This window comes from Protopterus annectens, chromosome 6.part1 (genome assembly GCF_019279795.1).
Source record: "Protopterus annectens isolate FY-2018-M chromosome 6.part1, PAN1.0, whole genome shotgun sequence".
Taxonomy (NCBI): Eukaryota; Metazoa; Chordata; order Ceratodontiformes; family Protopteridae; genus Protopterus; species Protopterus annectens.
In genome coordinates, this window is record NC_056738.1 from 62,410,752 (window position 1) to 62,431,130 (window position 20,379).

At 39.0% G+C, this 20,379-nt stretch overlaps 1 protein-coding gene across 3 annotated transcripts in view; it reads left to right on the top strand.

Moving 5' to 3' along the window:
- SPNS1 (sphingolipid transporter 1 (putative)) overlaps positions 1-17,599 on the top strand; it is a 1,475,635-nt gene extending 1,458,036 nt beyond the window's left edge. For all 3 annotated transcript variants that reach the window (XM_044075481.1, XM_044075480.1, XM_044075482.1), the window contains one exon: positions 16,060-17,599. In XM_044075481.1, coding sequence (XP_043931416.1) covers positions 16,060-16,148 — 89 coding nt within the window. In that variant the 3' untranslated portion in view covers positions 16,149-17,599. The remainder of the gene's footprint in view (positions 1-16,059) is intronic.
- The last annotated feature ends 2,780 nt before the right edge of the window (positions 17,600-20,379 follow it).

Genomic DNA, 20,379 nt, shown 5'->3' on the forward strand with positions numbered 1-20,379 from the left:
CATAGCCAGTGATATGTGGGGGTAGTTTACTTCATTGATATTTGGTTTCTGCCTTATATAACTGGTACATTTTGGATTATTTTCTGCTTAAACTCTGAGCTTTGGCCAGCTAAGACCTACATGCAATCAACTGGACATATAAGTGAATTTAATTAAATCTTTATCTGCACTTTTTTCAAATAATACAGCATTTAAATTGATTTATTTGTGTTGCATTGAATACTATCTAGCTGGAAGTTGTGGCTCTGTTTTTTCAGTTAATGCTTGTTAGAATTTAGTGCTTGTTAGAATTCCTGCATAGCCAGTGATAAGTGGGGGTAGTTTACTTCATTGATATTCGGTTTCTGCCTTATATAAGTGGTACATTTTGGATTATTTTCTGCTTAAACTTTGAGCTTTGGCCAGCTAAGACCTACATGCAATCAACTGGACATATAAGTGAATTTAAGTAAATCTTTTTCTGCACTTTTTTCAAATAATACAGCATTTAAATTGATTTATTTGTGTTGCATTGAATACTATCTAGCTGGAAGTTGTGGCTCTGTTTTTTCAGTTAATGCTTGTTATAATTTAGTGCTTGTTAGATTTCCTGCATAGCCAGTGATAAGTGGGGGTAGTTCACTTCATTGATATTCAGTTTCTGCCTTATATAAGCGGTGCATTTTGGATTATTTTCTGCTTAAACTCTGAGCTTTGGCCAGCTAAGACCTACATGCAATCAACTGGACGTGTAAGTGAATTTAATTCTTTTTCTGCACTTTTTTCAAATAATACAGCATTTAAATTGATTTATTTGTGTTGCATTGAATACTATCTAGCTGGAAGTTATGGCTCTGATTTTTTTAGTTAGTTCCCCACCCACCCTGCTTTTGTTTTGGTGTTAATCTTGGTGGCTTTGAAACTGCCCGCCCTTCTTGTAAATTTGCATTTGGATACTCCTCCTGGGCCCATCTCATTTGCTTACTCAAAAAAATGCACATTATTCATCTCCTTTTACTGTATTTGTGTTTCTTCCTACTTTATTTTGCTTTTGCATCATCTTAAAAGTACTCAATTGTATTTATTACTGCTTGCTGTAACTGTCATTCTAAGCCTTTTGATTTAGGCACTTGGGCTTCAGACCAGTTGTTTTACATTAAGAAGGTTTGTGGTTGCACTGTTGTGACAGGACAGGTAGCTTACATCCTTCTAAGTTGGGAACTGCTGATTGAAGGTTCAGTGTCTGTTATTCTAAAAGTGTATTTGTTCTGGTTTAAGCACTTGGGCTTCAGACCAGTTATTTTACATTAAGAAGGTTCGTGGTCTGCACTCTTGTGGGAGGAGAGGCTCGACTCTGCCCTTCTGAGCTGGGAATTTCTGGTTAAAGGCTTATAGTGCCTGCATATTTGAATTATTTCTTACTGAAATTGGTGCACCTTGTTTGCTGTAGCATGGACTAGATCCAGGTCTGCTGAATCTGGCTTTGTTTGTATAACTTGAGCACTAATCCAGGCCTTCTTTTTTGGAGAAGGTTCCCCTGCACCCCAGTGGCAGGAGTGTGCAGTTAGAACTTGTCTGATTGAAGACTACAGGAACAGGGCTCAGTTTTGAGATTTTTTTAGTGGTTAATTGGCTAATTTGTTTAAAAGCCTTTTCTGATTGTTTGTAGTCATCTAAAGCTGTTTTAAGTGTATTTTTTACTATTTGTAGTTGTTCAAAGCTGTTTTAAGTGTATTTTTTACTGTTTTTGCCTTATCTTTTAAAAAAAATCCTTGTTTCTCACCTTTCTAAGTTAGTAAGTATAGTCCACTTTTCAGGCTAGTGCTGAATTCAGGGCTGTGTTACAATTTTCTGAGTTGCCCATACCTTACTTGGATAGAAAGAGGTTTCTCTGTTCACCTGTAAGAGAGGGAGGTTTGAGCAGCCATCTGTCCCTGGAGAAGTGGTTCCAGCCCAGAAGTTAGTAGTTTATAGGCCATTTTGGGCTAATTTCTCTCTCTTTCATTTCCCTGCTGTGAAAACTGTGTTTGCATGGTTTTGCGCATCCAAGCAGTGCCGGTTAGCTAGGGCTAAATTTATCCCGGCTCCACCAAGTCTCCCCTTCAGTTTTTCCCTTGAAAGTAGTCTAACTCTCAACCTAAGCACTTAAAAAGCATCCTACAGTCCAGCACTTGCTCAGACCTAATAGCAAGCACTAAGCACCCCGTCACTTGATTGCCCAGCAGGGCAAGGCTCATTATTCACCCTCACCAACCAAGTGACTAAGCAGCTCACCCTACTATTCAGGCATGACCAAAGGGCAATTTCATGTATACTTTCCAGTCCAGCTGGTGAACCTGGGTATCCTGAGGCAATGTTACAACTGCCTCATGTACACAGACAACCCTCTCCTCCTACCACAAAACATTAACATATGCGAGAGATGCAATTATATAGCTAAATTGGAGGCTAAGTTCTCTCCATGCAAGACTGGAACAGGCAGTCATGAGGGGAAGGTTAACACTTGCACCACACCTCCAGCCTCACATAGACATACTAAACCAGCACTGGCAAAATATACACATAAATACATGAAATCATACTCGGAGGCTGTAAATAAAAACCTGCAAAAGCATCAGACACCTCCAAAGCAGACACCCAAAAAACCTGCACCTCCCGTCACAAACCAGACAACACATAAAACACAAAATCAGTGTGCCGTGCAGTCACAGCCCTTAAGGCGACTCTATAGTCAGGCACACTGACATCCCACTCACTAGGCTGGACAAGGAGAAGGTTACTGTTAGCTGCCTGTCGGGAGCCAGAATCCGCCACATAACACAAGCACTCAGGTCACTCCAGAATAAGTACAAATATGACTCTCTCATAGTTTATGTTGGTGTGAATGACCTGAGCTGTACCTCCCTGAATTACATGAAAAGAGACATGGAAAAGCTCTCTGATCATGTAGCCCAAGTGGATATGACCCTGTCCCTGAGTAGCATCCTGCCCTCACCAAGAATGATACCGCAGTATAAAGAAAAAATGATCAATTTCAACAAATGGCTAAGCTTCTGGTGTCATTCAAAGGGGATCCAGTGTCTGTCAGCCTGGGACGGCATGCTCGACAAGCCTCTTTGCTTTGCAAGAGACGGCTTGCACCTGTCACCCCTAGGCTTTCGAATACCGGCCAAGGCTCTTGGTGCCCCCTTAGTGCCTTTTTTAGGCAAGGCTCAAAAGTCAAACCCACTTCCGTAAACAGCACAAGTAAAAAAATGAGGGTTATGCTACTCAACGCCAGGATTTTAAATCTCAAAATGCACGCGCTCAAAGCACTCCTCAGTATGGAGAACGTTGATATCTGTACAGCAACTGAAACCTGGTTCAAGGCTCCACAGAGCACCCCAGTACTACCGGGCTACAACTCATACCACACATTTCGGCCCCAGAACATGGACCGAAACACAAAAGGAGGGGGTGTATCCATATTCATCAAGGATACGTACATCTCCAGGTTAGTGGCTCAGCATGATACCGCCGAGATCATCCATGTGCAACTAACATCAGGCAGATTTGCAATATAAATTGTGGCCTGCTACAGATCATCCTCCATGACCCAGGACCACCACTCCGCCTTTCTGGACACACTGGAAAACATGAAGGTCATACTGAACACCCTGATATTGGGTGATTTCAATTACCCTACCGTTAACTGGGAAAACTACTCAAGTACAAACTCCCAGGTCCAGTGCTTCCTGGAATTTATCAACTCAAATGCCCTGGATCAGCTGGTAAACTCCCCTACCAGAGGTGAAAATATATTGGACCTGGTCATCACCAGCATGGGCGACAGGTGTTCCACACCGGAGGTCAACCTGTCACTAGCTAGATCAGACCATAAACTTATCACTCTGGATGTCCACACCACACCACCACCTCCAACCAAGGAAACCACAGTGAAAACCTTTTCTATAGCAAACTTCACCTTACTTAAGACAGAGGTGGTAAGTTTCACAGTCCCCACGCTAAAGGATAACAGTGTCCAAGATGCAGGAACCTTTACAAATGCACTCTATGAGCACCTACAAGGATGCATGGATCATGCCATCCCTAGCAAAACCAAGACTCACTCCCCTAAGAGAAGGGAATCAGTCTGGTGGACCCCTGCCATAAACAGGCTATACAGTAGAAGGAGGAAACTAGTTCAGAAAAAAAGCAAATCCCAAGAAGGAAAGACATCCCAGATCAGAATCAGTAAGAAACTAAGGTCCCTCATAAAATCCTCCAAAGCTAACTTCGAAAGAAAAATAGCCAAGGATTCGAAAGATAACTACAAAGCCTTCTTTAGCTATGTCAAGAATCTAAGTGGCAACTCGCAGATATGTTCTGAGCCAGTGCAACATGGCACAAAATATACTGAACCCACTGATGTTGCCAACATCCTGGCAGATAGATTCATTGCAAACTTCATCCCCCCTCTCACCCCCAAAAGGGCCCACAACAATACCGGAAAAGTATAGTGTCCCGGAAATCACAGACGCACAGGTGAAAACAGCCCTTTCAAAAGCCAAAAACACAGCATCAGTGGGGTCAGATGGTGTCCCAGGCTGTGTCTTGCACGAACTACAGAACGAACTAACCCCCCATCTAAACACACTGTTCAGCCTCAGCCTCTCCACAGGCTACATGCCCATAGAATGGCGCACAGCAATGGTTACTCCGCTCCACAAAGGAGGGGCCACAACTTACCCTGGTAACTATTGCTCCATAAGCCTGACTAGCCTGGTCTGCAAGGCTATGGAGCGCATCATCATGGAACTCATTAACAAAGACATTAGGAACCTCCAAGCACTTGACCTGACCCAGTTTGGCTTTGTTAAGGGTAGATAATGCCTACTAAACCTGGTTGGCTTCTTCGAGACCGTCACCAAGGCCATAGTTCACACAGTCTACCTTGACCTCGCCAAGGCTTTTGACACCATTCTCCACTCGGGAATTGTAGAAAAACCTCACCAGTCTGAACATAAACCCCTACGTCACGAGATGGGTTACCAACTGGCTTACAGACAAAACTCACATGGTAAGAATAGCGGGCTCCAGGTCCGACTCTAAACCAGTAACAATTGGTGTCCCACAAGGCTCGGTCCTGGGACCCCTACTGTTCAGCATATACTTCTCAGAAGTACAGGCAAACCCAGAAGGACTATGGCTATCCAAGTTCACCAATGACTGCAAACTGGGAGCCATAATTGACTCAACGGCTGACACGGACATTCTCCAAAAGGGCCTTACTGAGACTGACACCTGGTGTCATAGTCATGGTCTCAAGCTAAATGCCAAAAAATGCTTAGTCATCCCGTTTGAGAAAAACAAAACGCCCATGAATTACCACATAGGTGGCAGCTCCCTTAATACAAAAGAGGTAATAAGAGATCTGGGGACCCAGGTAGATAGTAATCTCTCTTTTGACAATCATATTGCCAAAGTAGTTAGGAAATCCTTCTATGTAGTCCATCTAATTACTAAAGGGTTCACATCTAGAAATAAAGAGGTTATAGTGCACCTCCTCTCATCACTCATCAGACCCATCATAGAGTACAGTGCCCCATTTGGGATGTACCTCACAAGTCACTTCCAACAGCTGGAAAGACCACAAAAGTACCTCACCAAGAGGATTACTGGCCTCAAACATATGTCCTATGCAGCCTGACTGGAAAAACTCCAGCTGTACTCAGTGGCATATCGCTTACTCAGAGGTGATCTCTGCCTGACTTACAAAACCATGTCCAACTCAGAATTGATGGACATGCTCCACCTAAAGAAATCCAAGTCACTGCTCTAGTGAGCTAAAGCTCGCCACAACAATAAATAGAACATGCTGGAGGGATAGATTCTTGTCACAGAGACTCCCCATGCTTTGGAACAAAATTCCTAACTACATTAGGCAGAGCCGCTCACTAACACTTTTCAAGAGAAACCTTAACGAGTGGATGGGTAATAGAAAATACACCCCTGGGATCACTTCATTGGCTCTTCTCGACAGAGGCTCAGTTAATCAATCAATGGGGTGGCGAAAGCTGACACACTCTGGCTAATCTTATAAATGCCCTCGGGCAGATAGCCTAGTACCTATCTATGAACCTATAAGTTGATCCTTCCACTAGAACAAGGTAGTTTGGGATTACCTGATTTGAAGAGGTATTTCAGAGCTACACAGTTAATGCTCCTATGTATGTAGCACAAGCCGAAAACTATAATTCAAAGTTGAATGGATGATGATGAAACGGGGAAAACGCAAGAAATAAAGAGAGACTGGGATTGTGGATGCAGGTGCGTAAAAAGAATAACAATAACCTTACAGAATATGATATAAAGTAGTAGAAAGTCTTCTAAGAACTAGGCCAACACAGGAATGGAGAACGGAGATTCTGCCGATAAGTATCACTGCAATTAGGGGTACAGAGAATAGGCAAGAAGGACTGGAATTTATTGGCAAAAATTGGCAAAGGAACCAAGGTATTGGGAGCAAATAATTAGAGAAGGAAAGGTAATAAAATGGGAAAAGGCCAAGAATACATTTGGAATGCGATAGGGGTTGCCTTCCCTATCGAGGCTTGATATCGGAATATAGCCAAAGAGAAGGGAATTGGAGGATCTCAAGTGAAAGACCAACACTGGTAGAGCTTTTAGTAGAAACTAGAAAAGAAACTGCTGTTAAGAAGAGATAATTAGTAGGGCATATAAAATATTGCATGATAACTATAGGAATCAATTAGAGGAGGTTAGAAAGGATTGGGAAGAGAGGTTGGATAAGCAATTCAGAAAGTAACAGTGAGAGGATATATATATTGTATGGCTCCCAAATATGCAACAAAGCCTGGAAGATTTAGAATCTGTGCTTGGAAGTGTTTGCATAGGTGTTTTTAAATCCCAAGCAGCCTCTAAAGAATTTTTCCTCAGATTTATTGCAAATGTTAAAGGTGTGATGGGGAAGACGTAAGTACTTGTAGGGAACAAATCTGTGGAGTGGAATGAGTTGGCAGAGTTTAAAAATTTCCTGCAAACTACTCTGTCAGAAATACTGGTTGTGCAAATTGGTGTAAGTAAGGAAATTATTTGTTGAGCTATGATACAGAATTAGAACTGCCTAGACATAATAAGGCCTTGCTGAGTTTTAATTCTGTTGGCTGCCAAAAAAGCAAATACTAAAAAGTGTAAATCAAAGTCTAAACCAACCATAGTAGAAGTAGTGAATATAATATATACATTGGCAGGCTAGAAGGGCATTAATGCCCATGCCTGAAATATTTTTATGTATGTAAAAGAATTGGAAGTGAGATCTTTAGAAATGCGTAGGAGCAAATTACATTGAAAAAAGAAACTGGAGTTGTGGGAACAGTACATGCAAAATAAAGTTTGAGGAGGAATGAGGTTTAAGGGAAGGCAGGAGTTGAATGAGCTAGATAAGCAAGCAATAATGCCCTCCATCGTGTGTTAATATAGCAGTCACCCACGCCTGGGTGTGGGTAATGCTGGATTTACCCACGGTTGGTGTGGTTTGGTCACGAGGGCGCAGCCCGAGTGGCCAAACAAAGCCAACCGTGGGTAAATCCAACATTACCCACACCAGCGGTTATTATTATATAAATGACATTATTTAAGAAAAAAATAATTACTTTTCTTAAATAATGGCATTGTATAATGCCTCCTTGCTGCTCTTCCGCAGCTGTCTGGTATTCTGTGGCATTTCTGATGTACTGTGCATGCGTATGCCTACGCAGTACATCAGAGTTGTGGGCAAAAGCAATGGAGAAAGCAATATCTCCGTTGCTTTTTACAAACTGTTTTGCTATGTTAAATGGGTTTAACATAGTGAGACAGCTTTAAAAAAAGCAACGGAGAAAGCAAGATCTCCGTTGCTTTTTACAAACTGTCTCGCTATGTTAAACTCGTATAACATAGCGAGACAGTGTGAAGCAATGGAGATCTTGCGTTCTCCTTTGCTGTAAAAAAAGAGTTATAGTAATGGAAAAAGTCCGGGCGACCGGACCTTTTTCCATTGCTATAACTCTGATTTACAACTTGCACGCTGACCAATCAGCATGCACATTTTTCAATATTAATGGAGGGTCGTTGTATAATGTGTAATTAACACACTGCAAGGACGTTAATTTCACATTAACACACACCCTGGAGGGCATTATTGTGCTTAGAGAATGGGCTGTCTGTAAAATTGTTGGGTTTTACTTATTTTTTTAAGTACAACATTATTTTTTTAATATATGTCTGATGTAAAATAGTTCCTCCACCTGATGTTTCATGCCTGATGTTTCAAACTTGCTGTAGTATATGTTAATGGTATTGGAGGAAGCATTTTGCATCAAAAATATGCAAAAAAAATAATGTAGTACTTAAAAAAATAAGTAAGTAAAACAACAATTTTACAGAGAGCCCACTCTTTCTCTCTCTCTGGTTTCATACTGCATTCCATCACACAAACATAACTCTTAACTTCTTAGCACAAAGAGTTTGGACAAAGCCAAAAATAATGTGGGGATAAGTCCCCAAAAATAGGAACAAATTTTGAATACTGCTCTTATAAACTTAGAAAGTTGCAAGAATAAAAGTTCTTTATTACAATGCATTTTCTGAAGGATATAAAGCTTGAAACTCAAATGTCTGTCATTATTTAGTGAATTCACTCCTCACTGATTTGCCACAAAACTTCGGAAAACCACAGATTTTATGAGGAACAGACATAAAATATGAGGGAAAAAATCTGGACATTCTGCAAAAATTTGGACAGTTGAGAGCTATGCACACAAGATCACTGTCACTCTCTCACACACAGTTTGTTCTGCTTTCATACACACATTCACTCACACAATATCCCTCTCAGACTCTCTCATGCACAGTTTCTTCTGCTTTCATATATGCATTCACTCACACAAGATTGCTCTCACTCTGTTGATCTCTCACACACAGTCTCTTCTGTTTCATATACACATTCACTCACAATATCTCTCTCAGCCTCTCACACGCAGTCTCCTTTGCTTGCATACATGCATTCACTCACACAAGATCGCTGTCACTCTTTCTCGATCTCGCACACAGCATTCACTCGTACAGGATTGCTGTCACTTTCTCTCGCTTTCTCACACACAGTCTCCTCTGCTTTCATACACGCATTCACTCACAAGTTTGCTCTGACTCACTCTCGAGATCTCTCTCACACAGTCTTTTCTGCTTTCATACATGCATTCACTCACACATACACACAGACAGAAACATAAACATACTCATACACATACATACAGTGCAGGGGCGGCTCATGCTATAGGACTGCAGGACTGCAGCCTCCCCACCTGTAAAAAGAATAAAATAATTGCGAGTCCCCCCACTGTAGAAAATACAAAAAAATTCATGAGTCCCAGAACTCCACGCATGCATGCTTAGTTCCTGACTGCTGTGTTAGGCAGTCCAGAACTCCACGCACACATACATGCTTAGTTCCTGAACTCCAAACTGCTCTGTTAGACAGTTCGGATAGGGAAGGAACGGAACCGCCATGGAGGATCAAATCTGCAGATAGTGTGCTCTGTTAGGCAGTCAGGATGTGGAAGTGTGTGTGTGTGTGTGTGTGTGTGTGTGTGTGTGTGTGTGTGTGTGTGTGTGTGTGTGTGTGTGTGTGTGTGTGGAATGCCCCAGGTGCTACATGGTGGGGGTAGAGAATAAGGCTTGAACGCTGTACCTTGGGCCTAAGTGGCAATAGCCTGAATTCCCTACCCACCACCATTTGTAAAATATTTGTTCTTTTCTGTTCCTCATAAAATCTGTGGTTTCTGTATTTTTGTTACTTAACACAGCCAGTAGTGCAGTGGTAGCATTGTTGCCTTACAGCTACAGGTTGTCTGGTTTGATTCTTCGCTGGGGTGCCTTCTATGTGGAGTCTACATGTCCTTCCTGTGTTTGTGTGGGTTTGCTCTGGTGTCCTCAATGGATGTCACTATTTTTTGGACTGTATTCCCCCATTATTGGCTTTGTCCAGGTTTTTTGTGCCAAGGTTGAGAGCTATGGTGATAACTGAACTCACTGAATATGTTTGGGGGCTGTATTCCCCCATTATTGGCTTTGTTCAGGTGTTTTGTGCTAAGATGTTGACAGCTATGGTGAGAACTGAATTCACTAAATGGTAGCCATTTAAGTTTCAGTCTTCCTTTCTTTCATAAAACAGATGATTTGGCATAGTGGTATGTTGTTCTGACTGTTTTGCTCAGGATCCTGGGTTCAGTACTTGGCAGTGAAATGTATGGTGGTAACACAGCATTTTATTCTAACAACTTTCCAACATTATACAAGCAATGTTTAAAATGTGTCCCTGTTTTTTGGTCTTTTGCCACCCCCCCCTAAATTTTGGATTTTTCCAGATTTCTTGTGCTGCAAAGTTCAGAGATGCAGCTGAGTGTCAAGTAGATTTGACAAGAAGCTGAGAGCTGCAGGGGAACAAAAGTTTAGTGCTGCTTATGCCAAGTCTGTTTGTGTTGTTAATAGCACAATAGGTAGTGTACTTGCTTTTGATGCAGAAGGCTGTGGGTTCTACTCCCACAGTAGGTAGATGCATTGCTGATACTGTACTGTATTGTAAAGGGGGTTGATTCTGCAGTCCTTTTTGGTGACGATACCTATGAACCTGTTATCAGTTTGCCATCCATTCCCTATTGCAATGTTACTAGCTTATCGTTTTTGTAATGCAACTTAGACAATTTATTCCTCAAGAGCAACAGGCACTTTATTTGTAGATGAAAAAATGAAATATAAAGTTGTTTGCTAGCAGCAACCTCTTCATTAGTTACAGGTTTCTTTAATGTGGAATTATTTAGATGACTTTTACTTCTTCAGAGATTGTGCATATTTACTGATACTGGTGGACTGTAGAAGTTTGAGTAGACTTTTATTATAGAAATGTTTTGAATCAGGCAGTTTTGTCGTTATTGGTGCATGCATTTTGTTTCATTGTTTACTGGACAAATGTTCAAAACAAATTTAAAATGCCCTCTAACAACTGTACTATATTGTACAAGGAATATAATTTAATACACTCAGGAAGGTGTATCAAAGACCACATGTATGTTTCATATGCAATGGGGCCTATGATTTAAAAACAGCCCAAAGTTAATCTTTATCTGCCACTGGCAAAATGTATTTTATTTGAATGTGGGTTTCAGTGCTGTTTCAATGAATGTGATTTTCAAGGGCAGAGAACTTTTAATGCTAAGTCTGTTTTCATTGTGAGACTGCATTGCTTTATTTAGCAGATGTCTTAGTGTTTGTGCTGTAAAATGCAAAATAAAACTTTCAAATGAAGTCCAAATCATTGTAGAAGTAAAGCAGTATGCACATTAGTGTTTATGGTAAATGGGGTGAAATAGCAAAGTAATGGTTCATTGGAATGGCTGCAGGGCGGAGGCTCCATTCGACCAGGATTTTGTGAGGGGGAAGGGCGGCAAACTCAAAGACAGCCCCGGCTGAACTATACCTCTCAACTGTCCAGATTTTCACAGAATGAAAAGATTTTTGCTTCTTATTTTTGGTTTGTTCCTCATAAAATATGTGGTTTTCTGGCAAATAATTTAGGAATTAAGTCACTAAATGATGACAGATGCCGAGTTTCAGACTTCATAACCTTCAGAAAAATGCATGCTAAAGCAATACCTGTTATTCTATCAATTGTCTCAGTTGCTACAACAATTTACAGTACTGTTTATATGTTCCCCCAGTATATTTGGCCTTGCCAAGATTTCCTGCATTAACAGGTTGAGAGGTACATGCAAATAAATTGCTTTATAGAATTAGGCATATCCAAACCTCTCAACTGTCCCTGATTTTGGCTCAAAATGTTGCTCTTCCCCTAATAATCCCACCGCAAAATGACAATTTTGGAAGAAAACGTGGAGGAATTACAATTAAGAAATAACTGTAATAATCAGAGTTATAGATTACTTTTATTTCAGATGCATGTAGATTCTTTTATTTTGTCAGCTGCTCAAGTTAGCAGTACTAATATTAAAAAGTGTCCCCCTTCTTTGACAGGTTCCCAGCTGTATTGTGTGGCTATTTTATGTTTTTGCATCACATTTTTGGTCCATTTTTCATAAAATTGTGAGGTTTTTTTTGGCAAATTAGTGGCAAATCATTAAAGACTGAAGTTAGAAAATAATGATAGACATTTGAGTTTCAGATTTCATACCCTTCAGAAAATTCATACTAATGCAAGACCTACTATTCTGTTATCTTTCTAAGTTTATAAGAGCAATATTTAAAAATTGTCCTTATTTTTGGGCCTTTGTCCCACTTCTTTGTATGGCTATGTCCATATTTTTTGTTCTGAGGTTGAGAGGTATGACAAATGTGTCAGGGCCATCACAATCAGCCAGACATTTCAAATGGAGACATACTTGTTGCACCCCACTCCCCCATGTAGTGACTCTGGATGTGTCCAAGCAAGGCAAGGAGCAGTTATGCAGTGTAAATGTGCAGAGTATTCCCCCCATCTAAGGAAGACACAAGTGCTACTTTTATTCTGTCCTTGATTTTGCAGAATGTTCTGGTTTCTGTCATGTTTTTATACTGTTGATTTATGCTTATTATTACTCAGAAAGTGCCTGTTGCTCTGTGTTTTAAGTAGCAATGCTTTAATGACCATCGGGTAAGCTTGTCTGAGATTGCAAGATGCAAGTAAGCTTTAATAAGCATACTGTTAAAGAATTGCCAACATTGAAAGCCTTTCTGTTGTTGCCATGCAGAGAATACTTACATAACTAGATAATGTACAAACCTTGGGTATTGAAATGCATATGACAGTATTTGTAATAAAGGACATGATTACATTATTTTAAGAAGCTCATTACATTTGTTGACTTGCAGTCATCTTTGCAGGCTTTACCTGTAAACCAAACAGAATGCCAATCTATCATGTGTGGTCCATTACCTGTACAGTAATCCTTTAAGCAATGTATCTTGAGCTTGTTTCTTGTTTGCTTTTCATTTTTTACTTTGATTATGTTTTCCCCATGAAACAAGTAGATAGCTGTCAGGCAGCAGGTCTTTTTTGGATAAGAAACATTTTTACAAGTGGAGGTATCACAGAGATTGCTACTTTCAGCATGTTACTTGGTACTTTAATAAAGCTGAATATAAATTATAATTTGAACTGCAGTGCAAGGAGAAGTGGTTTGAGTTGAGTGCTGCTTGTTTTTCTTATACTTGATTTTGACTGGCATTCCAGTAATGTATTTAAAAAGTAATTTATTTTTCATGCCTCACAACCTTTTTGTTTCCATCTAGATATTAAGTAAGCTGTCATGCAGCCAATGCATTGAAATATTTTTTTCTTCTACACTTCATTTTGGCTTGATTGGACTCTCATAATGATGGTTTGGCACCCAGGGCAGCGTATTTAATTAAAGTTACAGTTTTTGTGGTTTTACACATAGCTCCTCCCCTTTCTAGTTGGCCACACCCCTTCCCATTGAATGCACCCATTCACCTGTCTCCTGCAGCCCCGCTTTGATTTGAAGTCACCAGCCGCCACTGATACAGTGGATATAAAAAGTGTACACACCCATGTTAAAATGCCAGGTTTTTGTGATGTAAAAAAATGAAACCACAATAAATCATTTCAAAACTTTTTCCACCTTTAATGTGACTTATAACCTGTACAATTCAGTTGAAAAACAAATCTGTTAGGGGAAAAATATAAAAAATGTACAATAACCTGGTTGCATAAGTGTGTACAGTTTCCCCATTTTCTAATGTTTGGACAAATTACATGTGGTGTATAATGTTTGCAACTGAAAATATATCGGTATAGTTTGCTTTCATTTATATAAATATATGATTGCCTGTGTCATAAGTAATTCTTCAATAAAGACATTTCTTGTGAAAAAAAAGTAAAATGAGATGAGTTGGTTCCTGCTTTTGAACAGGGAGGTTTCAGACTACTTGAATTGAGGAATAATTTCAAGATATGCAGTTAAGACTTTTATAGCACAAGCAGGGGGATATAGATCAAAGTGAAAAAACATGGTGATGGTGCAAGGTAGAAGTATGAGGGATGTTGAGAGGTTACGGTTTTGGAGCAAGCCCTTAGAGAGAATAGAAATTATTTTACAGAGTGTTATGTTTACAAAGTGGCAGACAGCAATATAAAGACTAAACCATTGAAAGAGCAGAGAAAGAAGATTTTACCAATATGGATACATACAACTAAAGTTACACACATAGATGAGAGATAGCAGGAAGTAACTGCAGGAAACTAACAAAGGTGCCATGTTACTGATAGCAAATAAGTTGGAAGGAAAATGATAGAATAGGTAGAAGATAGGCAGTGGTTTCATCTGCAGCTCACAGATTACCTTCCATATCAGGGACTGCTGGTGGAATAAAAGTTGGGGGGGGGATTATAGAATGAAAGACCATTCCTGGTATGTTTTTTAGTGGAACCAAGAACATAAGATACTTTTAAGAAAGGAAGGACTAATTGGTAAGGTGTAAAACAAAATACTCCATGATTACTGTACAAGTCAATCAGAGGAGATTAGAAAAGACAGGGAGGGATGATTAGAATGACAAAATACAACAGAACAATGGAAATTAGTCTATAAAGCTTTGTAGGTATGCTGCGGAGTCCAGAAAATTCAGAATATTTGTAAGGAAAGGTTTACAGTGTATTTTTATACTCCATATAGCCTTCAGAAGATTTTTTCCAGGAGCAGAGAGCAGATGTTGGAGATGTGAAGAAAATGATAAGGAAATCTGGAACACATATTTTGGGGAATATAGGGAATTAACTGAGTTTAAGGACTCCTTACTGAATATTCTGAAACAGTTTGTTAGGGAACATATTATATGAAGCAAGGAGATGATGCTGTTAAGTTGGTGTCTTCTTTTAGAATTGTCAAGACATAGCAGGGCCTTAAGTTCAACATTACTAACAGCAAAAAAAAAAAAAACAAATGCTCAAAAGTAGAAATCAGGGACTAAATTTGTTGCACGTAAAGTACTGAATATCATAAAGGAAGTAAAAGAAATAGAGATGGGATCATTAAAACAGGGAAGAAGTAATTTTCACAACAATAAATGGTGACTTTGAGAACAATATGTAAAAAGCAAAGCTTAAATAAATAACCAAAATAAGTAGTTTGGTATGAGTTATATAGTAAATGTTTATATTCATGAGTAAAGAATAGTGTTATGATGGAAATTGTGGGCCACATTCCAAAAGAATTGTTCTCAGTGTAAGTGACTTAACTCCCTTGTAGCCTGCCCAGGTTCCAAAAGACCTGTTCTCAGTATGATGTAATCCCATGTCAGGCCTATCTGTAAAGCAAGCTGTATTTCAAAGGAAGTTCCATACTTAGCAGATGTTTACACTCAAATTAGGTAGTAACGTTTGGAGTTATTAATGTTTCTGACCTTGACTTTTATAAGAATAATCATTTCAACTAGGCAGGCCCACTGGACACAGTCCCTTTTCGAGGTTGACCCAGGAGCAATGTCTGTTTTAAGTAACTTGCTCGAGGTCACACAGCAGGTCATTGAGGACTGAGTTAATCAAACACAGCAGGTCAGTGAGGACTGAGTTAATCAAACCCTATACCACAGGAATTGCAGCTCACAGACTAGTTCTTTTTGTCAGCTGCCAATGTTAGCTTTGTAGTACTGCAGTGTGTGTGTGTGTGTGTGTGTGTGTGTGTGTGTGTGTGTGTGTGTGTGTGTGTGTGTGTGTGTGTGTGTGTGTGTGTATACATGTATACATTCTTTTTTTTCAGTTATTCATTCTGTTTGCAACAACTGGTAACACAGCCTACCTACATGGTCATCCAGTGGCAGTATTAAACAATTAAAGGGAACATTTATGATTGGTTAAGTGCTCATATTTTTTGTATCCTGATGCTGTGTGGTAGCTACATAGTAAGTAGCGTTTGCCTTTTAAAATGCATACACTTGATCATGTAACCTGAAAGGCACAAGCATATTGTGTTCGTGTGTTTTTACTACAGTATATGTATGTCTGAGTTTTGATGCTCTGTTTTATTCCAGATCAAGGAACAGTACAAGAAGATGATAGAATTATTGTACCTCAGAGAGGACGATCAACCAGGGTTCCTGTCTCCAGCGTCTTGATCTGAAAAGAGGATATTTATTAAAGATGAATTGCCTTTAAATAGTGGGACATATTTTATTCTTTGGGAAGAATTAGTTTCAGCATTAGTCAACCCTCCATTTCATACAGTGAGTGCTGTCAGCATGCAATAAAAAGCCTTCACAGAAAAAAAAAAAAAGATAAGAACTAAAACACATACTAAATTATCTTTGCCATCACTAAGCCCAGGTTGATGTTTTGGGGCAGTTGATGGTTAAGTTTATAGTAGTAATGCAGAAACACTTTGAAATGGTGAAGCCTTGCAACAATTTGCAGCTGGATCTTACAAAAAAAGTACTTTCAAAGGAAGGGTACTGGATGACTCTCCATATAAAAGTATGGACATCTTTGCTTAAGTAGGTTAAGATGGTAGGTACCCTGTATTCACAAGATAAAAGGCTTTGTAAAGCACACATATGTTTATAGATAATAGCATGGTTTCAGGGAACTAATTAATTAATAAACATAGAAACCAAAAGTATTAGGAAATGCAGTAAACCTGCTCTAACTGAGGGAGTGCTTCACATATTTTATACAGTATTGATATCCATGTTACACGGTTACCAAGTGTCATGAAATTCTAAAATCCGGAACATTCTGCTGCAGAATATCATTACAGGGTAAAAAATTCAGATAATACACAAGTGTTGCCTGATGAGGTACCTTTATTTTTCATACAATGTTTTATTGTCTTCTTTTTTGTTAGTGTTTATTTTTTTTGCAAATTGCAGTTGCCTGTGGCAGCAAGTCCCTTGTTTGGATAAACATGTTGCACTGTTTTCATCTGTCTTGGTAGAAGTATTACTGTCAAAAAAATAATCATACTTTAATTTCCATGCCTTACCTGTTTATCCATTACATGTTAACTAGTTTTCAGTGGTTCTTTGTGGTAGTTCTGTTAACCAGCATGTCTGAAACTAGGTACGTCGTATATTTCACTACTGGTATTCACATTAAATTGTTTCCTAAAGGGAACTATGTAGGGTCTAGCAGAACAGGTACAGCATACCATATAAATTAAATTGTAACAACTTTGTTTAAAAGAAATTTGTTATGCAGACCAACAGAAGTTAATGTTTTGTGATATAAATTCTGTTGTCCTTATTTTTGATTTCTTCACCTTTTGCATAATATCTGGGGAATTGCTTTAAGTGGTGACTGTAAGTGATTAGACTAGGATTGTGATGTGTTTACAAGTCATACAGACCTAAGTTAAAAAGCATATTCCCATCTTATTACTGTAATCATGTAGTTCAGAGAAGTAATTGGAAATCATAAAATTGTCAGCAGAAATAACACTGTTACTTATACAATATTTTAATGACCGTTATATCTTTAAAATTGAAGGTAACCTGTCAAGAGTGGCATTCTCTGTGGATGAGATGGTTTCACCATGTTAGGATATTTATTTAACTGAAATAAATTTGTTTAACAGTGGCCGCTGATTGAGTATGTCTTTCTTTGTGGATTTAATCATTTTTTCCCCAGGGTATGAGTTGTCCACCATTTTTGTTTTGCTGACTAGAGTCTTTTCTTCTCAATTTAAGGCCTTCAGAACTCCCATGCAAAGCCTGTTTTCTTATTACTTTTTTGTTATATTATATATTATAATTATAAAACAGGTGGAGTGATGAGACATTTAGATATGTTTGCTAGCAAGATGTGAAAATGTATAAATATGAATGTACCTGTGCTACTCAGGGCTGCCAGATGCTTTTATTTTTTATTGTGTTTACTTAGGTAAATAGTCTGCAACTTACTATCATGTACATACTGAAATGACTAGTGAGTTGAAAGCTTTATATAAAAAAATATTACTCTGTTTTGAAAGTGTTAATGTTAGTTTATATTTGCAGGCAGTATGTTTTGTGTGTGCCAGCTCTGTGTTTTTTAAACATCTTTATTAAACATGACATTTTAAAAAATGACAATCATAGATGTACAGCAACAGAAAAGATTTCCTTCCTTATTTTCATGCAGTATACATTTTAACAAATTTTCATTCATTTCAGCATTACATAACTTGCTCAATTCCTGCCTTTCCTTTAATTTCACTCTTGAATACTGTTCTGCATGTATTGTTTCCACAGATTCCATTTATTTCTATGTAGTATGCTCCATCCCTTTTCTGAAGATCCCATCTCATTTACAGTATTCAGTATTTCAGTTAAAGTTGTTTTCCATGTTCTAGTCATTCCTCTCTTTGCATCCAGTTGTTTTTTTTTTCTTCGCAGTAGGTACAGAAGTTATCAAAATTAAAGACAATACTGAACTATAAACTCTGTTAATAGCTGCCATTGTACTCGTGCATACGTAAGAAATGCACAATGAAAGGATTGTTGGTACACAGAGTGTGAATCAAATGAAACAGTTAAGGATGAACACCTGTATTGTCCTGTATTCTTTAATAGCTATGTTTACTATTTTCCATTTAGTGGACAAGCATTGTATTTCAGTGGGAACTATAAAGACAGAGGAAGGCTTCTTGTTTATATTTCAGATACTGATTTAAAGGGCTAAGTACAAAGGAAGGAAGAACTGAAACAGTGGCTGTAATGGTGTTTTCTGATGTTCTTTCATAATCACTGCTACTGTAGCCTTAGCTATATGGGTTATAGCCTGCCAAGGATATAACAGCCGGACAGTCTTCCAAAGCCTTGGGCTCATTCCACATGTGCCCAGGCTGCTGATTACACAAGATCTTAAGTAGAGAAACCAGTAGCCTTGGCTCAAAAAACTTCAGTATTTTCTGCCACTTTTAGAAAGTGCTGTTCTTGTGGGCTTCAGAGATTCCTGGGCAGATACATTCCTTCTGGGGAAAACTTTCCACAGTATTTTATGTTTTGACAAAATGTGCTGTTTTCTGTGAGAAACTTTCTATGTTATTGTGTTTGGCATGTTTTAAGATTCTGACATTGTTTATGTTCTGTCTTTAACATTTACTGTTTGTGCTTATTTAAAGCACTTTTTTGTGGGGAAACATGCTTATTTTGTGGGGGGGTTACTGTGTTTTATTGGGGGCATGAGTATCATTATTTTGCTTGTGCAGACTACTTTGGACTTATTGCATATCAGCAACTTGTTCTAGTGGTTCTTAATAGGAATCAGATTCTGTTTGTGGCAGAGCTGTGGAGCATACCAGGCCCATGGTTCTACTATCTCCTGGACACAAAAAAAAGAAACAAAAAAGAAAACTTGCAAGGAGCCCTTGCCAACACAACAGGCACAGTCCGTGTGCAGGCAATTGAAGGGTGACTCTACTGTAGCCATTACTTCTTCGTTAAACCATTCACTTTTTTCTTCTGGGTCCCTCTAGTGTAGCCTGTACAGCCACTGTAGACTGGGTCTCAACTACATCCCTTGTGACTATTCAAATGCCCATTTGCCTGACATGAGAAAGCCACTTGACAGTCTCAGGGAAGGGAGCAGGAAGTGCATCCTTGTGTAACCAGCCTGAGAGATCTATTCCCCAAGGTGACATCCCATCCATGAGTTAGTCCCCATCTAGGGATGTCCTTAGAAAAAAAAACAGAAAGTTTAACATTTATCTTCCTCAGACTGTTTTTCTGTATGCAAGGAAGAGTTTATTTGGTGTGGTGATTTATTGTAGGCATTTAAAACTCCATTTCTGAGAATTCCCAGCCTGATAATGAGGAAGGGGGTTGGGATAGGGTATTCTCTAATTTTTCTACACTTGTACCTCATTCCAACTCAAGAAAGTATTTCCTGGAAGTCATCTGTGGAGGAATTTTCATTTACTGAAACTGTTTCTAGGATGATTAAGATGTTTAACTGGGAACATACTGATGTTCCATCTTTGAAGAAATGCTGTGATGTATTACAAGTTGAATTGTCACAGTCTGCTGTTCTTCTTCTACTTTTACCACCTTTGGAGGATGTTTTTGCATTGCCTGCAGTATGCCTGACAGTTAACCAGCATTCCCTAAAAAAGCAAACAGACTTATTAAAGTTCCTCAGTCTTAAAAATGTTTTTTTTTTCATCCAAGGTCTGATCTTCCAGCTATATCTCTGTCAAATCTTGCTACAACAACAACAAAAAAATGTAGTTAATGCTATTCTCTCTCCCTCTGATCTTCTTCTTCTTCTTTCGGCTTTTTCCGGTTAGGGGTCGCCACAGTGGATCATCTGTCCGCTCATGATTGGCAGTGGAGTTTTACAGTGTCAAGTTGCCAGCCCGGTGCCCAACCTTCCACAGA